We start from the raw sequence: 22502 nt of genomic DNA, 5'->3' as shown, positions 1-22502 counted from the left end.
CTTACCGGAAAGCGAAAGTGAAAGCGAGTTATAGTGGCGATTGTATCGCTCCCCTCACGATTCTGTATTAACGCCCGCACGTACCGGATCGGCTGTCACCCACCAATACCGGCTGTGCCCGCACCGATACCTGCTGTGCCTGCACCAATACCTGCTGTGCCCGCACCGATACCTGCTGTGCCCGCACCAATACCTGCTGTGCCCGCACTAATACCTGCTGTACCTTCCCAGGCTGCGCGTATTGCTCCTTACAGAGTGTGGGTGCTGAGGGGGGGTGGGGCTCTGACCTGGAAGAAACCCCCAGTCACAGGCCGTGCAGGTGAGTAGATATGTGAGATATTCTGCGGGCATCCACTGTTTTCGTTTGGAGCCAAGTTAGTGTAACACTCGGGGCCTTCTATGTCATACTAACTAAGCCATACAAAATACTCTATTTTTGGGTTCCAGGACAATTTGTAACAGCTGTGCCTATAATGCATAAGGGACAGGACATTATCACCACCACTGCCATTATCACCTGTGTATAGCTTAAAATGCACACAGTACAAGTGTGTGTTACTTAGTTATATACTACTAACCTAGCTGTACACTGAAACCCCCATGTTACATTTTTCAGGGGACCAGGAAAAAATTGTGTAAATCCAGGAAAATGCATCATTCATTATAAATTGGTTGGAAGACAAAAAAAAAAAACAACTTGCAAAATGGCAGAAAACTTGAAATGAGGGTATGTAAATTTGAGGTTTCAATATCGCTACTAAATGAAGGTTTTGGTATCACAATAGCCTTGGATATTATTGTAAGGACCCATAGGGTTAACATGCCCTTATGGCTTTAAACCCTACAGCTTCCTCATTTCTGCTGTTACTGGGCGAAGACCAATGTATCAGTTTATAGTTTTGCATATGTGTCTTATTGGTTAACAGGGAGACCACTCCCTTGGCACTCTGATATAGTGCTTAGCAGGGGGGTGGGGCTTCCTCTTTGGCTGCATCTGCTGACCCAGGTGGAAGTTCCACTGAGCCTGGAATCAACAGGCCCCAGTAAAGCATTCTACCCTAGAGTCTGCATCTAGCTCTAGTAAAGTCGGGGACAGGGACCCTGTGAATGAGGAGTAGTAAGTGTAAGGATAATTTATAAGAGCACTTTCTAGGAAAGTGAGATAGTGAGATTAGTTAGAAAGAGCAGTTTCGGCTCCAACCAGGAGAGATAAGCTGGAAGTACTCTTCCCTACAGGCATTGTTGCCTTAGAGCAGGACACTGTTAAGATGCAGGTATCAGGTCAGTTCCTATCCCTGATCCATAGTCGGCTGTGAGGGATCCTTGGCTGCTAAGGGACACCCTGAGGATACAGATACTGGGCCAGGCTAATCTCCACATGGAGGCCATGCTGGTTGGTGGTCCTTACCTTCCCCACCCTCGTCTGAGGTGGGCTATACTGGTGGACACCATATTTTTCTACCTTCTGTGCAATTGCCTGATATCTCCTCTGTGTGAGTATTGCTATAACCCTGTGGATCATTGTCTTGGAAAATAAACAAGGTACGTTCTGGTTTATCATCCAAGCCCCTCTAAGGACCATGGAGCGAGTTAGTCGCCCTTGATCCCTGTTACCACGGGACTAACTGCTGCGAAATGCCTTTCCACCGGCAACAATAGGAGTCGCCAGTGTAAATGCAGACGCATCACTTTGGCTTTCCGAAGTCGCTCAAAGTAGGCAGGCAACTTTGCGTAACTTCGGAAAGATTAAATGGTGCTTTGGCCTTTCCATCGGTGACTTCTATTGCTGCTGGTGAAAAGGCATTTCAGAGCAGTTAGTCGATCGTGGTAGCAGCAATCTATCGTGGGTTACTAACTTGCTCCGAGCTTCAAATGAAAGTTCCGTTTCTTTTAAAGGGATGGCCTCTGAAACACTGAACCTTTTTATGGGAAAAAAGAACAGCCCCTATCTGCCTATAATCCCCTCTAATGTACTTGTACAGAGTAATCATGTCCCCTCGCAAGCACCTTTATTTGCATTAGTAGCTTCTGAATGACACTGCCTGGAATTTGACAACTTGTTACCCAAGATACAGTGGCTTGCAAAAGTATTCGGCCCCCCTTGAACTTTTCCACATTTTGTCACATTACAGCCACAAACATGAATCAATTTTATTGGAATTCCACGTGAAAGACCAATACAAAGTGGTGTACATGTGAGAAGTGGAACGAAAATCATACATTCCAAACATTTTTTACAAATAAATAACTGCAAAGTGGGGTGTGCGTAATTATTCAGCCCCCTGAGTCAATACTTTGTAAAACCACCTTTTGCTGCAATTTCAGCTGCCAGTCTTTTAGGGTATGTCTCTACCAGCTTTGCACATCTAGAGACTGAAATCCTTGCCCATTCTTCTTTGCAAAACAGCTCCAGCTCAGTCAGATTAGATGGACAGCATTTGTGAACAGCAGTTTTCAGATCTTGCCACAGATTCTCGATTGGATTTAGATCTGGACTTTGACTGGGCCATTCTAACAAATGTTTTAAACCATTCCATTGTTGCCCTGGCTTTATGTTTAGGGTCGTTGTCCTGCTGGAAGGTGAACCTCCGTCCCAGTCTCAAGTCTTTTGCAGACTCCAAGAGGTTTTCTTCCAAGATTGCCCTGTATTTGGCTCCATCCATCTTCCCATCAACTCTGACCAGCTTCCCTGTCCCTGCTGAAGAGAAGCCCCCCAGAGCACGATGCTGCCATCACCATATTTGACAGTGGGGATGGTGTGTTCAGAGTGATGTGCAGTGTTAGTTTTCCGCCACACATAGCGTTTTGCATTTTGGCCAAAAAGTTCCATTTTGGTCTCATCTGACCAGAGCACCTTCTTCCACATGTTTGCTGTCCCCCCCACATGGCTTGTGGCAAACTGCAAATGGGACTTCTTATGGTTTTCTGTTAACAATGGCTTTCTTCTTGCCACTCTTCCATAAAGGCCAACTTTGTGCAGTGCACGACTAATAGTTGTCCTATGGACAGATTCCCCCACCTGAGCTGTAGATCTCTGCAGCTCGTCCAGAGTCACCATGGGCCTCTTGGCTGCATTTCTGATCAGCGCTCTCCTTGTTCGGCCTGTGAGTTTAGGTGGACGGCCTTGTCTTGGTAGGTTTACAGTTGTGCCATACTCCTTCCATTTCTGAATGATCACTTGAACAGTGCTCCGTGGGATGTTCAAGGCTTTGGAAATCTTTTTGTAGCCTAAGCCTGCTTTAAATTTCTCAATAACTTTATCCCTGACCTGTCTGGTGTGTTCTTTGGACTTCATGGTGTTGTCGCTCCCAGTATTCTCTTAGATAACCTCTGAGGCCGTCACAGAGCAGCTGTATTTGTACTGACATTAGATTACACACACGTGTACTCTATTTAGTCATTAGCACTCATCAGGCAATGTCTATGGGCAACTGACTGCACTCAGACCAAAGGGGGCTGAATAATTACGCATACCCCACTTTACAGTTATTTATTTGTAAAAAATGTTTGGAATCATGTATAATTTTCGTTCCACTTCTCACGTGTACACCACTTTGTATTGGTCTTTCATGTGGAATTCCAATAAAATTGATTCATGTTTGCGGCTGTAATGTGACAAAATGTGGAAAAGTTCAAGGGGGCCGAATACTTTTGCAAGCCACTGTATGTGTGTGGCCATTAGATATGTGTGACTTGTGCTGCCTTTTTAGTAAAATTTAATTTTTGATTTAATATTTTAGTACCCAAAATGCATTGCTTTTACCCAGTATTTACTGTGGATATAGGAAATATTACATCTTGGTATCCTTGGTATCACTTTTTTGTAACCAGCTAAAGTCCTGAATAAAGTCCTGTGTGAATATTTCTACAGTTACTTTTTAGACTAAGCAGTATTATTCAACCAGGTTATATATTATAGTTATTTATTGTTATAAATCTCTGTCTTGTTTTTCAGCTTTTCAAAACATCATCTCCCTTTGTGCTTTTTATGATGGCCTCCCTCAGTTTTTCCATAATCCTTTTTATGGTGGATTCTTTTCTTAATCATTTTGCTGCAAAGCTTGTCTATAAATATTACCCGTATGAGATCCTGGGGGCTTTGTGGCTGCTGTCCCTCATTAAAATCCCAGTGCTGGCCATAGTGTCTCTGAGTCTGAAGTGCCCGGTCTTTGTCACCTCTCGACTCTCTTTTGTTCTGACTCTTTGCCTGTCCATCCCACTGCACCAAACACTCAGACTCCTTCTCCACTCTCATGTCCCAGAAATGCACTCCAGCTTTCCAAATTCTTTCCCGAGTCACCTGCCTCCTTTCCTTGCTTGCTTGCTCTGGGATCTTGTCTCCCCCAACATCCTTCCTAATAAGTCTGCTGAAGGGGAAGCAAACAGTAAGAAGAGAGAGAGAGAGAATTTCATCAGGCTTCTGAAATATTCCATACCTGACTGGCTGCCCTTGTGTGGAGCCTTTGTCTTTCTAACACTCGCTCTGATTGGTGAGTTTCTTTTTGTGTTTATTTACAAACATCAGTGTTTAACACATAATTAAAATTGATAATGTAAGAATTGAGAAAGTTGCTCCTTACTCTGCATATATAATAAGGGAAAAACAACAGTTTCAGAGATGTAAGCACTTTTGGGCAGGGCTTTCTTCACCTCTTGTATCGGTTATTGATTGCTTTATATGTTACTCTGTATGTCCAATGTATGAAACCCACTTATTGTACAGTGCTGCAGAATATGTTGACGCTTTATAAATAATTGTTAATAATAATAAATGAAAATGATATGTTGGGTAACAAGCAGCAGGCAGGTAGAGTGATGGATGTATACAGGTCAGAAAGGTACATGGCATTTCTATTAGTGATGTTTGGTGTATTGGGAGGAGTTAATTTAGGGAATAATGTACCCCCAATTGTAAAATATGAGGATATTATAAGTCATTGTGATCATATTCATGGCTTTTGTATATTATATGTTTTTGAAATATATCCTTATAAATTATACTTAGTGCTGTCATTTGTGTCACATAAAACTCACTACTTACATATTCTAGGTGAGATGTTTATTCCCTATTACATGGGTCGTGTGATTGATATACTATCAACAAATTATAATGAAAGGGAGTTCCTGAGGGCCATGTCCTTTATGGCCATGTTTTCTATTACAAGGTAAGGGGAAATGTTATTTTTGGTATGCAGAACTTCCCAGAATATTTTGCTGCAGTTGAACCACAGGAGCAAAAAATGTAGAAACGAATGTAATATTAATACTAATGAAATATTGTGAAAACCTCCAGAGCATGGGCACTAAGCTGTCCAATACATTCTCCAGCTTGGCGATAAGAGCTAAAGGATGAGATACATTCAGTGATGATGGCTGCACAGCTATGCATTAATCTCTTACTTCTACATTAATCTGCATTAGAAATTATATATTAAAACAGGTCTGGATCTTCGTATTTAGTTTTTAGGACTAAGGTCAAGAGCATTAACTGGCAGTAATGTTAAGACTTACTGCACACTGCCATGGGACTTTTTGTCTGGTAGAAAATAGCAGAGGACAACCCTAAACCTGCCCCCTAGGGATGTACCCTCAAATGCTTTTATAGAATATATGGCCCTGCTCCTGTTGCAAGCACCCAGGCTGACACAGAGAGCAGCGACAGGTGGAACTCAGCACCAAAACACCTGAGCATTTTACGTGCTGAAGTCCATGCGGCTCTACTCTAATAATGTGTGTTAACAAGGGTACTTGCCATTTGATACCATGAGAAATGGTGACATGCGGGATGGCAGCAGAGGACAAAACATTCCCTTTGTCACTGACCTTATGCCATTACTTTACTTAATAATTGCAGCTATTTCTGTACATGCTGTGGAATAATGCTGAAAATGATAGCAAGCTCTCTACCCTCTACAGCTCAATCTTTGCTGGCTCTCGTGGTGGCCTCTTCATGTTTTCACTTGCTCGACTTACACAGCGCTTACGTCTTCTTCTGTTCCGCTCGGTCATCAAACAGGAGATCGCTTTCTTTGAAGCTACTAAGTCAGGTACTAAATATGAAACTGATAGAGACAAGTACAGCTGGGCTTTCTTCGTCCTGTCTCATAATGATTCAAAGTGCAGGAACATGAAATTTTTCATAAATGAGAATCATTTACCAATATAGGTGCCAAATGCATAAGTGCAGTTGTCAATGGCAACCAGTTAGAAGTTAGTATTTTAGATTGATTGTTGCAAGAACAGCCATTGACAAAAGGGTACTTATTAAGGGTACAATTTACTTATTGTCAGGGGGCCCAGGTAAACTCTGGGTTAATAATTTAGGTAACCTGGGGGGCCCTGCAAACTTATTAGTAAGGGGCCCCATGATTACTGATAGTGGTCTGTTCTGCAGGTAAATTGACTGGTGCAACTGAACATCTGTGTTCATAAAAAATCCCAGAGACTTAATTTTTGTCCTTTCAGTAGCTCATGTATTTATTATTTATGAGTTCATCGACCATTTTTCCTGCTCCACTCATGCTGCGAGTCACTCAGTAATAACTTTGATCAGTAGTACAAGTTATAAAATAAAAGCCTGGATATGATTGTTGGCTTTGGGTAGCTACACTAGCACAATTTAGTCTAGGGTGCTCCTACCATGAGGCAACCTTGTCTCAAGGAGCAGTGCCAGGGGCAGCAAAATGCAGTTCCCGGTAATTTTATGAGACAATTTTTCAGTTATTAAACTGGAAATTCGTCTGTTCTAGTGCAGAAAGTACACCCTCCATTGTCAAGTGAAGTCAAGTCAAGTAGGTTTTTATTGTCATTCCAACCATATACAGTACAGTACACAGTGAAACGAAACAGCGTTCCTCCAGGGCCAAGATGCTACATACATGCAACACATGAATTAAAAAACACAACATACATTAAACATAAATTAAAAATATTGTGCTATTGAAAATATTGTGCAAATAATTGCAAATTGCAAAGAGCAGTTCAGGTAGGTATGAACAATTGTGAGATAGTTTTAGATCAAGTGATTTCCATGTGTGTGTTTGTCAGTTCAGTCCTGATTTTATTGAGGGGGGGGGCAAATAGAGATGTGCTCAGGAATAGTAAATGAAGCCCAGAGTGTTAACTTGGTTTCAATTGCTTTCTGTAGGGGATATTACATCTCGACTGACCAATGACACAGCACGTGTGAGCCGCTCAATTGCTGCCAATGTGAACATAACTCTGCGTATGCTGGTGAAATGCGTTGGGGTGTATAGCTTCATGTTTTCCTTATCATGGCAGCTCACTCTCCTGACATTTATCAGCTCCCCCCTCACCTGGATCATACAGAAAGTGTACAACTACTATCACCAGGTACAACTAAGAGCACTTAAGGTGATCTGCCGAAACATTGCTACATTGCAGTTATCCAGAATTCTGTTTGCATGAGAATGCTTGTAATTTTTGTGACTGCATGTCAGGTTTGAAAGTGCATTGGTCACAGTTAGTGTTTGCAGCATGTCTAGCTACATCACATGGTATACATGTATACATATACATGGCCATATCTGTCCTGAATATTAAAAACTTTTTTGTTGTCTAACCTTTTCAGTTCAAGGAAGGACCAACTTTTGCCCAGCCCGCCCCCCCCGCCCCCCCCCCCCCTTAGTTCATAACAAAGTTACAAGAAAAATTTCATGTATTAGTCATTTAGCAATAGTTCCAAAATGTGAAGGCCACTATATATTTCCTCAAATCTTACCCTAAATGCAGTGGCAGGCCATGCCGTTCAGGCACCCCAGGGAACCCAACCAGTCATCCCACACCCTCCCCCCATGAAGAGTAATGTTGTGGGGGGGTGGGGGGGAGGTGTGTGCTGCGTAATGACAAGCGGCCATGGGGGCAACTAGGGGTAGCCAGAAGAGGTGCCTGCCTAGTGCCCCCATCATTGCACCCTAGATACACGTCTTGATACACGTTCAAGTTCACTATCAAGTTCAACCTTTTAGTCAAGTCAATAAGGAATTTATTGCCTTTTGTACTAAAAGTACATAGGAATTTTTGTGCAGCATAGGGCAGTAAGGCACATTTATAATTTTAATACACGTACGGTTGCGTCAAAATAGGCACGGACATTTTAAAAAAGGGCACGGTCGTGGCAAAAAAAGGCACCCCTGAGGCAAAAAGGTTGTGTGCGGCAAAAAAAGATGCGCAGAACCCACATTTCATTAATTTCATTAATTTCGCAAATTTTTCCGTAGTTTCGCAAATTTTTCAGTGAAGTGAAACAGGATACATTCGCTCATCACTAGTATCAGCCAGTACGACAGTTCAGGAAGATAATTCCAGAACTTTACAGCTCTCACTTTAAAAAACCCTTTCTGAATATTTCGATGGAACACATACACTGGCGCACGTCATCATGTGCGGCGCCGCCCATTATGATGCCGGCGCCGAGTATATACGGTACCAGTCTTCTGCAGAAGGCAAGTTACAATTAGTGTGAAATAACATATAAAAGACACTCACTTGGAGTGGTCGAGTTGGCAGCTAATGTTGGCCAATGTACAGTTAGCTTTAGATTACCACATTCTATACCATACTAAACATTTTTTAAAATGGTGTATTGTCCCTTTAAATATCAGTGATATGCTGGATAAGATTCATCCAAGGTGTTTTGTTAGTATGGCAGCTTCCTTAGCCTTCCCAAACTTGCTTTTGTTTGCTGCTGTAGCATTTTTCTTTCCCTAAAGTTATCTATTATGTATTTATCTGTTATTTGATTATTGAAACTTAGCAGTAGCGGCTGCATTTCCCACCCTAGGCTTATACTCGAGTCAATAAGTTTTTCCAGTTTTCTTAGGTAAAATTAGGTACCTCGGCTTATATTCGGATCGGCTTATACTCGAGTATATACGGTAGTTATCATATCAACCCTTTAGCACCTCTTCTCTAGCGTAAACAACCCCAACTTGGCCAGTCTTTTTTCATAAGCTACCAGCTCTGGACCCTGTCTAACTCAGTAATATCCCATTTGAGCACTGGAGACCAAAACTGAACAGCATATTCTAGATGGGGCCTTACCAGTGCTCTGTAAAGGGGAAGAAAAACACCCTACACCCGTGAATTTATGTCCCTTTTAATACAGCTCAAAACCTTGTTTGCCTTTTGCCCTTGCTACAGCCAAGTTTATTATCTACAAGGACTCCACGGTCCTTCTCCATTATGGATTTGCCTAGTGCAGTCCCATTAAGGGTATAAGTGGCTTGCATATTTTTACATCCCATGTGCATGACCTTACATTTATCCACATTAAATCTCATCTGCCACTTAGCCGCCCAGATTGCCAGTTGGTCAAGATCCTGCTGCAAGGATGCCACATCCTGGATAGAATTGACTGGGCTGCAGAGTTTTGTATCATCTGCAAACACTGATACATTACATATAGTGATGAGCAAATTTTTTTACCAGGCTTGGATTTGTTGCAATATTCTGCATTTCGCCACCAATTAATATTTTCTCAAAACTGCAGCAAAAATTTGGCACAACATGAGAAAAAATGTATTAGTATGTAATACAATGTCCTGTTCTTAGAAACTCTTCACTTTGTCTTTGTTTTTTGTTTTATATAGTTTTATTCGCCTTTTTCCAGCTTTTAAATGAGGGTCACTGACTCCAGCAGCCAAAAACTATTGCCCTGTGAAGTTGTATTGTAATTGGTACATTCTATGTTACATGTTTTTATTGAAGATTGAACTGGAGAGCTGCTGAACAAAATCTTAGTAATTCAAAACATATAAAATATAAAATTACCAAGTTTTTTGTACAAAAGAAACACATAGATACATATATGCAGCAGAGACTTGTTTATTTGCTTTACATAATCCTCTCTACAATTTGGTCATGTTATGTACTCTGGTAAAGTTTGGGTCAAGTTTGTATGATGAAGTGAAAATGTTCTGCTACCATCTTTCTAGGATCTGGTGAAGAGAGTTCAGGATTCCATTGCAAGATCTAGTGAGCTGGCGAAAGAGATCATTGAATCCGTAAGAAACGTGTACAGTTTTGCTGCAGAGGAGGAGGAGGCAAAAAGATATGAGAATTCTTTGCAAGAGACCCATGTGTTGCAGACACGCAGAGACTTTGTCACAGCTTTGTACCTGCTGGTTACCAGGGTAAGAACTGCCCTTTTGTTTTTTAATAAAGGAATAGAATAGAATATATCTTTATTGTCATTGTTACACAGTAAACAACGAGATTTTTTAAAAGAAGCAAGCAAATAGAGAAAAGTTGTGAGTGATTGTGTTATAGTTTCTAGCTCTTAAATTTTAAGAGAAATTGAAACATTCCAGGTAAAGCGAAATCATTAGTTAAGACTTTACATCTTAATAATAATTGGTGCCATTTAAAGGACATGTAAAGCCTATATTTGCCTACAATGTTACAATGTATATCAGTTGGACATGTCTCCCCAACCCAAATGGCATCATTTGTATGGCATATATCACCTCGCACCATCACATTTTCCTAAAGCAAATAGCAGCTGGTGCGGTGCACCAAGCATAGAATAGCAGTACAGCATTCATTAGCTTCTCACAAATTTGTGTGTCACCTACTTTGTGACATCATTTTTTATACCTTTGAATAAACATCATTAGCATAAGTAATTACGTATTATTACCTTTGTAATTTCATTGGTTAACACATTAATATACAGAATAAGACAATTATTTTATTGGATAAAGTAATTAAGCGTCACCTGTGGTAAGGCAAGATGCCCAAAAAAACAGGACTATATCTTGACCATTTTCACTTCCCTACCTACTGTACCTAAACCCGTTGGACCACATCCTGACCATCAGACATGATATCCTGTTGAGCAGAACATTTGCAGAAACGTTCCAGTCATGGAAGTCTGCCAGGCATATTATTATGTAGGTAAAAGGTTCTGAGCCAATCTTCTGAGCAATGCAAGCAAAGCAAAAATCAGATCTAACACAGCTTTCAACTGGTGGCAATTTTTCCTTTCATAAATAATCAGTTACATTTAAATCTGCAGACAGCATACACACACATAGACCCTTATTCAGCATACATTTCATCAAGAATACAGGCTCACACAGGCAGAACTGTCTTTGATAAAAGTTCTACTTTGTTTGAGCTGAGCTCAGGAGAGGAGCTCAGGAAAGAAAAATTGTAGCAGACAGCTATAGCTGAGTTTATATGGGAACCAGCAATGCCTTCTCTTCACTGGCTGCTAGACTGGGGGCGTGTTTAGTAATCTGAGTTTAGAACAACTGAACATGTCTGGCAAGCCAGAAGTCAAAGCAAATTCCCGAGGGGGGTGGTACCAAGTGGGTTACAGGAGGAGAAGGAAATCTAAGTGATTAAGGAGATATTGCAGCCTTACTATTAACCTCTGGACAACCAGTGTGGCAGGTATTGAAAGAGTTTAAAGAGGCTGTTCACTGATTACATTTTTGTGTGTGGGGTTTACATGTCCTTTAAAAGGTGGCATGTGGGCAGGATTTAGAAGACCCAGGGGCACTGCTGCCTTGAGGCAGGTTGAGGAATTTGCATAAGGTAGCAGCAGCCTACAAGTTACATGGGGCGGCATGAACCCCAGAAATACCCCTGGGGAGACCTGTGCGGCTGTGTGTCACACTAGGAAGGCTTTGAGCGCAATGTACATTCAGAGCCCTGCACTTAGCACCTGCTCAAAGCAACATCAAATATAGGGCTCCCTTGCATTGTGTGGTGTACCTTGTGCCAGATGCGCCAAAAATGTGAATCCACAGCAAGATGCTTAATAAACTTTCCATTGGGCTTAAAATTAGCCACCCTAATGGTGTTAAAATGTTCTCCTGCCCATTCATATACAAGCCCTTATGTTGACTGAAAGGTTAAGTATTTAGATAGCCTTCTCTAACCCTGGCAGATCAACAGTAGATAACCTGGTTTTACATACTGTTCATGTTATTATTTTATTTTAATTTATGGTATAGCTTGTATATTTAAGAGTAGAGTCCAGGATGAGACCAAGATGTCTGTCATAAAGTTTTGGTTTTAGATAGTTTGTTAACATGACATATATCTCCTTTTCTGTAGCTTGTTAACCTTGGCACCCAGGTCACTATGTTGTATTATGGGCAGATCTTAATCCGCAGTGGCTTTATTAGTAGTGGGAAAATGGTGTCATTTATCCTGTACCAGATGGAGTCTGACAGCTATATTCGGGTGAGTATAAAGGTTCTATGTATTACTGGCTGCTTTCTGTGAAAGTGTTTGTGGCAGATTAGCCAGTACTTGTGTACATAGGTTTAATTGTATGGGTTAATTGCAGAATCTGGTCCCTGTGATTATTGGCAACAATATATGCAAATGTATTTATGGGGCAACATTCAAAAAGAAATCTGTATTTAGAAGTGTAAGGTGGTGCGTAAAAACTGGAATACTTTTGCTGTACTTGTGAACATCCTGATAGAGGATCTTGAGAAAAACTGTTCTCAATGAGCTTGTAAATGTAAATCTTTAAAAAGGTAACAGATTTAAATGATGGCTTTAAGTTTGTGACATTGAGTGCATGAGATCAAAAGGGGTGAATTGAGTCTGAAAGCACAAAGTGTACATTTTCCAACTGAGCTTGTGGAATTTAGTTTGAGATAAGTTCCAACTGAGCTTGTGGATGTTTCCGAGATGTCAAAGTGTTAATGTACCAACTAAGCATGTGGAATTGTGTCTAACAGAGGGCATAAAGTGTAAACTTACCAACTGAACTTGAGAAATTGAGTCTGAGAAAGGGCACAAAATGTAATTGTTCCATCTCAGCATGTGGAATTGAATCTGATATGAAAAGTAAAAATAAACCCAATAAGTTTATTAACCCAAATTTAAAAGTAAATGGGAATTTAGGGAGCTCCACTGATCTTGTGAAAATGAGAAGGCAATAAAATGTAAATGGTCCAATGAGCTTTGGTACCTACGAGCGAGAAGTGTGATCATTGTCTCTGAATTAGTGAAAATAATGTCACTGATGATGTCAAGTCTGAGGCGGTTAGAGGAATTAAATATCCCTAAATCCATGAAACAAAATCAGAGTGGGAATGAGAAAGATCACATTAGTTTTCTAAACCTCAGAAGGAAGTAAATAAATATTAGAAAGAAAGTTGACAAACCCCACTTTTGTATCTCATTCTCAGCTATTTTAGTAAGCATTTCAGAATAAGGCCCATAATAAGGCGCACATGTTTACCAAAGCAGTAGTGGGTTCTGAGTGCATTGCCCTAGACTTGTAGTTAAGGGAGGTAGATACAACTGTTTAAAGAAGGGAACAGAATCACCTAAGCCAGCATGCTTTGTGTTCTGCTGCACACTTAATTGTGCTTACTGATCTGCATACACATTGATTATTCTCACTAAGACAGGTCTTGGCACAATGCCCACTGATTTATTCTTCAGTCATTAAACATTCTCTCTGTGTAAGATTCTAAAGACAAATTAAAAATAACAATGCCAATATTTCAGGTTCGTTTTAAAGAAAATTAAGTGGCTCAGTTTATGGCAAATGGAGGAGGAAAAGCTTATTTAATGGCTCACCGTTAATCAATGTTAGCTCAGGTGTATAAACCCCGGGCTTTCCACCAAAACTTATGTGCAACAAATAAAATGGTGGCTCACCCAGTAACGTGTATGATCTGGGTGTAAAAACCCACCTCCAACCCAGTGCTTCCAAAGACTCCAGGCAAGACTATAGGAACTAACGCACTCACCAAAGACAAAGTGTGGTTTAGGTGCAGCGCCCCGAACCTGTAGCTTGGGGTGTAATGTTAAACCAGGTGAAGGAGAAATGGCACGCACTCCTTGATCCACTAAAACTTGTCTTTATTGTAGAGATCTAAAACAACGAAGTCCTGACACGTTTTATATTCAAAATACATAAACATAGGAACAAATTTCAAACAAACACAAACAGCTATTTAAATGGCATCAAAGATTTTAATTAATGCATATGCAAATTATTAACTCCTTAATGTTTTCTTCATCTTTCTTGAGATCAAGAAAACATTATAAGGGGTTAATGATTTGCATATGCATTAATTAGAATCTTTACTCCTTTGGGTTTTCATGTTCATTGGGATGTCTATCTGCTTACTCATTCAGACTGAAGGTCACATGTTCAGTCTTGTAAAGCTTAATTATTTTTCAGTCTCAGATGCAATTTTACAACCTCGGTGAGATGCTTGCCCATTAATTCTACTCCCAGATTCAAATTCACATATTTAGAAATGTTTCAAGGTATTTATTCAGAATAGATAGGGTGATACATACTTGAATTCATTTAGGTCAGGTCCAAGTTCATAGGAAGATTTGCATGTTCAGTAAGATACTACTCTTTTCACTCAGTTCATATGTTTAGTAAGATATCTAATCATTCATTCTTCTCTTCTTCAATCATTCATTCTTCTCTTTTTCAAGGTTCTATATTTAGGTAACACTTTCACTTGATTAGTAAGGTAACACACATGCATTTTTTGTAGATCCCTTATTATTTTTACAGTGTCTTGTTTCCATTATCTCAGACTCTAGTTCACATGCTCAGTGAAATCACTCACGCGGCTGGAGCTGCAGAGAAGGTTTTCCAGTATCTGGATCGGGAGCCACAAGTGTCTGCATCTGGTTGTCTTTGCCCTGGAACACTACAGGGAAGATTTGAATTTAGTAATGTCACCTTTTCATACCCATCTCGACCAGAGATTTTAGCATTACAGGTATGTTTCTACTTAACCATATAAATGCTGATTAACAAACTTCTGTTGCATTCTTTACAGATATTTAATTTATCTTCTTGCAACCTCAGAAATGTAGAGTTTAATGACTTAGCCAAAAAAAAAAAACATACTATAGTTTATATAAAAAGTACCCATTCTAAAAAGGTAAGAACATTTTACAGAAGGAGTGTTTTTTTCTATAAATTCCAACCTAGCTTATAGTGTAACACTGTGCAGCACATTGATGCAGATCCCATGCTCTTATGTTTTTCACTGGAGAAACATCATATACTAGTGTATAGCATCATGTGCACAGTAAAATACACTTTTTATTTTACTGAACTCTAAAAGGTTTTTGTTATTTTTTCATATTCAAAGTATTACCATTAAGTTGGCTGTCATCTTCAACATTCAAAGTCAACACTCTCTCTCCAATAGAATGTTTCCTTCACCCTCCCTCCTGGCAGTGTTACTGCCCTTGTGGGCCCTTCAGGTGGAGGGAAGACAACCTGTGTGTCACTACTAGAGAGGTTTTATGAACCTCAGGGAGGAAATATCCTGCTGGATGGGAAACCTCTGAAGGAATATAAACATGAATACCTGCACAGCAAGGTAAGCCTGCTGCTGGGTGTGAACGCATATATTGTTATGTAAGACCTTGTAAGCAGGGCTGGTAATGGTGGGTATCAGAAACATACTCATCAAAAGGCCAGAGGTACTATTTAGGTAGTGGTGCTGTCAGGGCTGGCCTTAGGCCAATTGGGCCTATTGGGCCCAATAGGGCCCCGCACACCCATGAGGGCCCTGCACCAGCTGAAATATGCACAAAAAGCTGTCCTGGGTTATATCATCAGTAACATGGAGAGAGTGAGAGGCAGGGATTATTTGTCCACCCAGCCCTGGAACCCCGTGCCAGCTGGCAACACCTTGGGTAGGGGGCCCTGCCAAAATGGTCCCTATAGGGCCCCGCGGTTTATAAGACCGGCTCTGGGTGCTGTGGTTTCTGCTATGTAGTTATGAGCAAATCTGTCCCGTTTCACTTCACCGAAAAAATTTGCGAAACTGCGAAAAATTCATGAAACACATTGTAGCCAATATGTTTTTTTCAGAGCTACTGAACGGCAACTTTTTTTTTTTTACACACAATACACTAAAGTCAGCGGCCATTTTTCACACTCAAAATACACTAAAGCGAATTGGCGTTTTTTGGGCGACATTCTTTTTTGTGATTTTCAGATAATTTTTTTAAGTCAAATTTTTGCCACAGTTTTGCGCAAAAATTTGCAGATGGTGAAATGAGGAATTTCACCGCAAATCCACACGTGCCAAAAAAATTGCGCATCACTACTGGTATGTATAGTTTATCAGTTTAAAGGCATTACAAAACTTTTGTGCCTAGCAAGGGAACAGAGTGCTATGAATGCTGGTTGTATTTGCTTGTAGAAGATGCATGGTTTTACTACTACTGCTCTACTGGTTGGCAGGGAGTGTCACAGGGGAATATATAAATATTTACAGTATTCCAGTTACTCAGTGTGTAGGTAACAAGCAAGGAAAGAATGAATGCTGTGGTCATTACACCATAAATAATCATGAATTAATATAGACATTAATGGCTGTCTTGAAAGAAATGCATTGCAGTGCAATTTCTTCATGTTTTTTATACTGCTTTAGGTAGCATTAGTGGCTCAGGAGCCTGTTCTGTTTGCTGGGTCAGTGAGAGAAAATATCAGTTACGGACTATACAACATTCCTGAGGAAAAGTTGAAAGCAGCAGCAAGAAAGGCAAAGGCAGAGGACTTCATTGAGGGAATGGAAAAAGCATATGATACAGGTGAGTTCATGGGAAGTATTTGAACATGAGGCACATAAGACATAAGACAGCACAGTATTAGGACTGGTGAGTGGAAGAGAGCCTTTAGGGGAAGAAATCATAAAAAGAACAAATTAGATTATGGTACTCAAATCATTAAGGTCATGTCAGATGTAGGAAGGGTTTGGTGATAAAGACAAAACAAAAAAAGTTTAATTTTACAAATTACAAAGAATAAGGGTATCCTAGAGAACAGGTGAAATAGCATAAATAGAAAATGGAAGGTAACATTAACAGGTTTATCAAAAATAAGAGCTTAAACTATCCTGCACAAAGTTTCATTGGTGCCTCAATTCATATGTTCCCAGATGTGGGCAATAGCGGGGCTCAGCTAAGCGCAGGACAGAAGCAGCGTGTGGCCTTAGCACGGGCTCTGGCAAGAAAACCCAAGCTACTCATTCTTGATGAAGCCTCCAGTTGTCTTGATGCTGAAACTGAACATGAGGTATAATATTTCTAGTACGAAGTATAATGGTAATTGCCAGCTACAATAAAATCTTGATTTCGCATTTTTTGGCACCATGATGAATGTGATTTGTGAGATGTGAGTAAAGTAAAGTAAAAATTCAGGAAACCAGATTTTGGATTCATGGATCCCTAAAAATTGTGCAGTTTATAGGAATGTCAAATTTGTGAACATTATATTGAATGTAACTATGTTTATGGGGTCTAAAGAGTCAGGTACCATCATGGAGGCAGGGCATAATGTGCAATTTTTGCACTTTGAACCCTGCCTTCCTCACTTTGATAACTACCACAGCTCTGAAACAGAGACCTGTGGCAGCCCCACTGAATACAGCGCTGCTGGTATCTATTGGGGCAGCTGATCTTAGTGCTGACTCAAAAAATGATGTGGCAGGAGCAGGTGATTACTATACCAGGAGGAGGTACACCCGACTAGGGCACTGTTACTTAACTATTTTGGAATCTACTTTTAAGCTACCCATATTTCGTAAAGTCATATAAGATTTCACTGCATTCTGCTTCCTACAATGTTTACCTTACTTACAGTATGGTCCTCCATCTGACTGTACTTTATGGGGCAGACTTATTAAATGTGCATTTAGAACTTAATACATGAAAACTCACCCATGTTCTATTTATTCCTATGGGATTTTTTTAGTGTATTTATCAAATACTCTTCTCAAAATCCCATAGGAATGAATAGAACATGGGTGAGTTTTTATATATTAAGCTCTAAACTCACATTTTTAATAAATCTGCCCCTATTGTTGGAAAAATGTTACTTGTTATAAAAATAAAGATACAAAAAAAAAAGTTTCTAGAGTCAGAAACTGTACTTTAAAACCATTTCAATTTGGTTTTAATTCATGTAGTAGTAGAAAGTATCATATAATTACAGTTGCTCTGTTACCAATTATGTTAACAATTTATTTTTAAAACTTGTTATATAAAGAGATTATAAAATAGAATTACATTTTTTTTGTACTCTGCAAAAAAAGTTTTTGGGTGAAGACTCCTTTAATATAATCTCTTTCCATGGTTTCCTTCCCTATCTCTTTTAGATCCAGAAGTCTTTGCAGAGTATTGAGGATCTCTCTCTGCTGATTATCGCTCACAGACTGCGCACTGTACAGAAGGCTGATCAGATTCTAGTTCTTGAGGCAGGGAATTTGGTGGAGCAAGGCACCCATGAGAAACTAGTACAGAAGCAGGGAGTGTATCACCGTCTCCTTAGTGGTAGCTCTCTGCAAAATGGTGGGAAATTGAATTGATTGGTCATGGTAGACACCTGAACATTTTAAAAACAAAAGGAATGGAATCAGAAGGTACTGTTTAATGGAAACATAAAGGAAACAACAGGGGTATGCCATTTTAAAGAGGAAGGAAAGTCTTAGTGGAGGATTTATTAACATTTGGATTTTCGTGGTGTTATATTTTTTTAAAACCACAACTAAACTTGTTTCAATGAATTGCAGTTTGTTATAAAAAAAAATCAACTGAAAAAGCACAAACAAAAAAAGTTGTGAAAATAAAAATGCAACTTTTTTGGTTTGTCGTATGATAACCGAGACTTTTTCATATTGTTGCACAAAAAACAGCGTAAAAAAACCCCCGAAAATATCTAAAACCAAACCACAACTGCAAAAGGTACATCTGCCATTGACTTCCAGGCCACAAAAGCCTGGGCCTAGGGCGGCACAAACGTAGGGGCGGCATGCCCCACCCTGCAGCGGAATCCTAAAATTTTGCTCGCGCACGGGGGGGATGTGGTTGTGTTCCCACAGAATGGGAGTGGCCTCAGGGCGCCCGAAGTTGAAATCCGGCACTGTTGACTTCTGCATAATCTCGAAAGGTATTAGCTGGCATATTTTTGCATTCAGAATTGTTGCAGTTTTGTTGCATAATTAATCACAACAAATATGTGGGGTTTTATTCTGTGACAAAATCGGATTTTTGCCAACCAAACTGAAAAAAAATCGATCAATACTAAATGCTCCATTAAATCACTGCTGGAGACTAGCAAATGTTAGGTTAACAGGAGCATTGCCTTGAAATATCAGGTAAGTGGTTATAATCAATGGGGGATCCTAACATTTGGCACTCCCAGTGACTTTCCTTCTCCTTTAAATGATATAATGTACAACATTTTTTCTTAAAGTGGAAACATATTTACATAGAAAAAAGGAAAGGTCCTTGTTTATAGTGTGTGTAACTGGCCATAGAAATTATTACTGTGCATGGTAATACAGTAATACAGTAATTGGTCAGGATTGCTAAATATTGTAGAAGTTGGTAACAAGATTCATTAAAACAGTCTACATTTTTGTTTGGAAATAAATAAACTTTCTAAGAAATGTTTTCAGTCAAAGAAACAAGCAGAAGACTAAACATTAAAAAATAATTTGTCAATGCGGTAGGGTGCGCACAGTCACTCATACCTATGAGATGCTTTAAGACAATTGCCATTTAAATATTGGGGACTCTTGGCAAATAATTCAAGTGTACTCTTAAGGTTCCAGGTGTAGTCTTCTTGGGCAGTCCCCTGGGCCTGATTTCCTTGTTCTTCTATTCTTTTCATTCGTTTTTTTTCATATTTATCTTTTAATATATAGTTTCTTATGTATTTTGGGACATATGTAAGTCACACGTATGGCAGGGTACAGGCTGTGAATCTACCTATGTAATACCATCCCACAATAATGTTAAAAGTTAAATAAACAAAATGTTGCAAAAAATATTTTGTGGTTTGTGCCATCACACAGTTTAGGTAATAAACCACCTTTCAGAAATTGTACTAAAATTAATTATTACTACACAACCTTCAAGTAACCTCCTCCCTTTGATGTGACTGTTTTGTAGGAGTTATACAGGGCAGTTATTTGTGCACTAGCAATCTAATTAGCCACCTTGTAAGGTTCAAACATGGAGTAGCTTAAAACCAGGTAAATGTTAACCACAAAATGCACAATTTCTGTGCACACCGTTTTCTATCCATCCCATATGTACAGTGATATGATAGGCTTTTAGGAGAGCTCTTAATCAGCCAGCTAATTCTATGCCCATATGGCTTATGATTGATAGACTGCAATTATTTTGTATACTTGGGAAATGTATTCTAACAAAAGAACACAATATATGAGTATATAATGGGTATGCTGTTGTTGTAGAAGGAACCCAAGCAAGCTGGCAAATTGAAGGGCTATGTGGATTGCTACAGACATGGTGCACTTGTTATAGGAGAAGCAGTATGTGCCTGTGCCTTTGGTGTCCAAAGCTAAGGAGGTCAGTGCTTGTAGGAGTAAGAGAATGCTAGGGGTTGCAGTTCATCAGCAGTTGGCAGCCCTGCAGGTATTACAGTATACAAGTAAGCATAGTTATGTACCAGTTTGTGCAAATGGAGGTAGAAAGTTGTAGTTCAATAAGACCAAGCTGTTCCAAGTGTCAGGGGAATTGGAATCTTAGGAAAAAGTGTGGATCCCTGATAAATTTAATCAGGAGGTTCTGGAAGTTGTAGATCAAGAACAGCAGGAGAGCATAGAAGGTGTCAGGAAAGCTATGAGTTGTAGATTACCAAAAGGGGGCCAAAAGGTTGCCTGCCAAGGGAGGGCTTGTAGCTTTCCCTAGCCAATGCCCATGTTCGAACACCAGAAAATGTGTTCTCTTAAAGGAATACTACACTATTAGAATGAATATTTCACCAACAGAAAGTTTATATCATATTCCTGATAATTGTACCTGTCAAAATGCTATATTAACGAACAAACTGGTTGGTGATTTGCGGAAAGGCTAGTGCTTATCTAGCAGAAGTCTATGGATGAAATTCAACTTGTAAATAAAAGCAAAAGTCTCAAGCCAGTAGCATAACTATAGAGGAAGCAGATCCGCGATCTGATGATTCAACCACCCTCCCCCAATTTCCTTTCATTTCTAATCTAACCTATATCCACATGCTCTACCTGCCAACAGCTTACATCACCAGTCTTGCTTTTTCTCATTGGTTGGTTGATTTCTCATTGGTTGGTAGTATTAGCCAAGGCACACAAGCATGCTGCAGCCTTTAAGCTTCAGACATGATGTCATGGGTAAAAGATTGTAATGTATTAAACTATACCTTTTTTTTTGTGTTTGCACGACAATAGTATCTGTCACTGGGAGTATTTATGGCCATCCTAATCAGATGAAAAGGATTGTTTATCTTCAAACAACATGTAGTGTTATAATTATTGTTCTTGCTTATATAGCATGGATATATTTTGCAGAGCTTTGTAGAAAATGTATATTATTCATGTCAGTTCCTGCTCTAGCCGAACTTACAATATATGAAATAATTAAAATGTAGGTCTCGGGCAGTAGAACTTATATTTCCTGCCCAGTACAAGCATGGGACCTGTTATCCAGAATGCTTGGGCTTTCAGGACAAGGGGTCTTTCCATTATTTGGATCTCTATACGTTAAGTCTACTAAAAATGATTTAAACATTTAATAAACCCAATAGTGTTGTTTTGCCTCCAATAAGGATTAATTATATCTTAGTTTGGATCAAGTATAAGGTACTGTTTTATTACATTAATTTGATTAAAATGGAGTCTATGGGAGATTGGCTACGTGTAATTCAGAGCTTTCTGGATAATGGGTTTCTGGAAAATGGATTCCATATCTGTAGTGCCTTGTGTAAATGCCCCTGTTTATATGTGTGTCAAACTGCATTTCAGTGAGAGCACATATACAGTACATTATAGGCACTGTTTATCAGCAGGAACCCTTATACTGGAATGTGTTTAAAAAAATAAAACTGCAGAACTCACACAGTCATCTCATTCCACCCAGATCAAGCCCTCCTCCCCTTTCTTTTCTCCTGTTTTTTCCAACCTTCTCCTATTTGCCCTGCCTGCCAACAACTTACATCATCAGTTTGGATTTTTCCAGTTGGATGTGCTATCAGCCAAGAACCACATTTTCCTGAGTAAAGGTGCTGCCATACACAAAAGAAACTAAAGTATAGACGGAATGAAGGGAATGTTATTACTTTTTGCTTTCACAAAAATAGTGTATTTAACCCTTTAAGTGCCAGCCGAATTCGTCATTTCGGTTCCCCCCAGTGCCAGACGTTTTTTAAGCATTTTGTACTCATTCACTTTAACAATGTTTTTTGGTAGGAAAACCTCCACGAAACTAGGGAAATTATATATCGTTTTTTTTGTCACTAATTGGGCTTCGACATACATACCAAATTTTATAACTTTTCTGGAGATATGATGTGTATTTTGGGTGAAATATGTAAAAAAAAAAAAAAATTATGAAAAATTTCTGTATATTTTGAGGTTTTTTTCCATAGAAAAGTTAATTTTACTCACTTTTTTTTATTGTTTGTAAAAGCCCTGATACTCCCAATTCCAACGATACCAAATATGTGGTGG

General features: G+C 39.5%; 1 protein-coding gene across 1 annotated transcript; it reads left to right on the top strand.

Annotated features, from left to right (window-relative positions):
• Positions 1-32: 32 nt before the first annotated feature.
• On the top strand, positions 33-18558 carry tap2 (transporter 2, ATP-binding cassette, sub-family B (MDR/TAP)). Its single transcript, XM_002942603.5, is given in 14 exon segments — positions 33-319; positions 617-727; positions 3956-4490; positions 5051-5165; positions 5917-6047; positions 7148-7353; positions 9957-10154; positions 12088-12216; positions 14559-14747; positions 15186-15359; positions 16422-16581; positions 16929-17065; positions 18147-18292; positions 18294-18558. Coding segments are annotated over 13 exon segments (2184 nt in total). The 5' UTR covers positions 33-319; positions 617-721; the 3' UTR covers positions 18352-18558.
• Positions 18559-22502: the final 3944 nt, after the last annotated feature.

Source organism: Xenopus tropicalis, unplaced genomic scaffold (assembly GCF_000004195.4).
Source record: "Xenopus tropicalis strain Nigerian unplaced genomic scaffold, UCB_Xtro_10.0 Sca11, whole genome shotgun sequence".
NCBI lineage: Eukaryota > Metazoa > Chordata > Amphibia > Anura > Pipidae > Xenopus > Xenopus tropicalis.
Note: the sequence above shows the minus strand (reverse complement) of the source record. Positions and strands in the feature narration are given on the sequence as shown.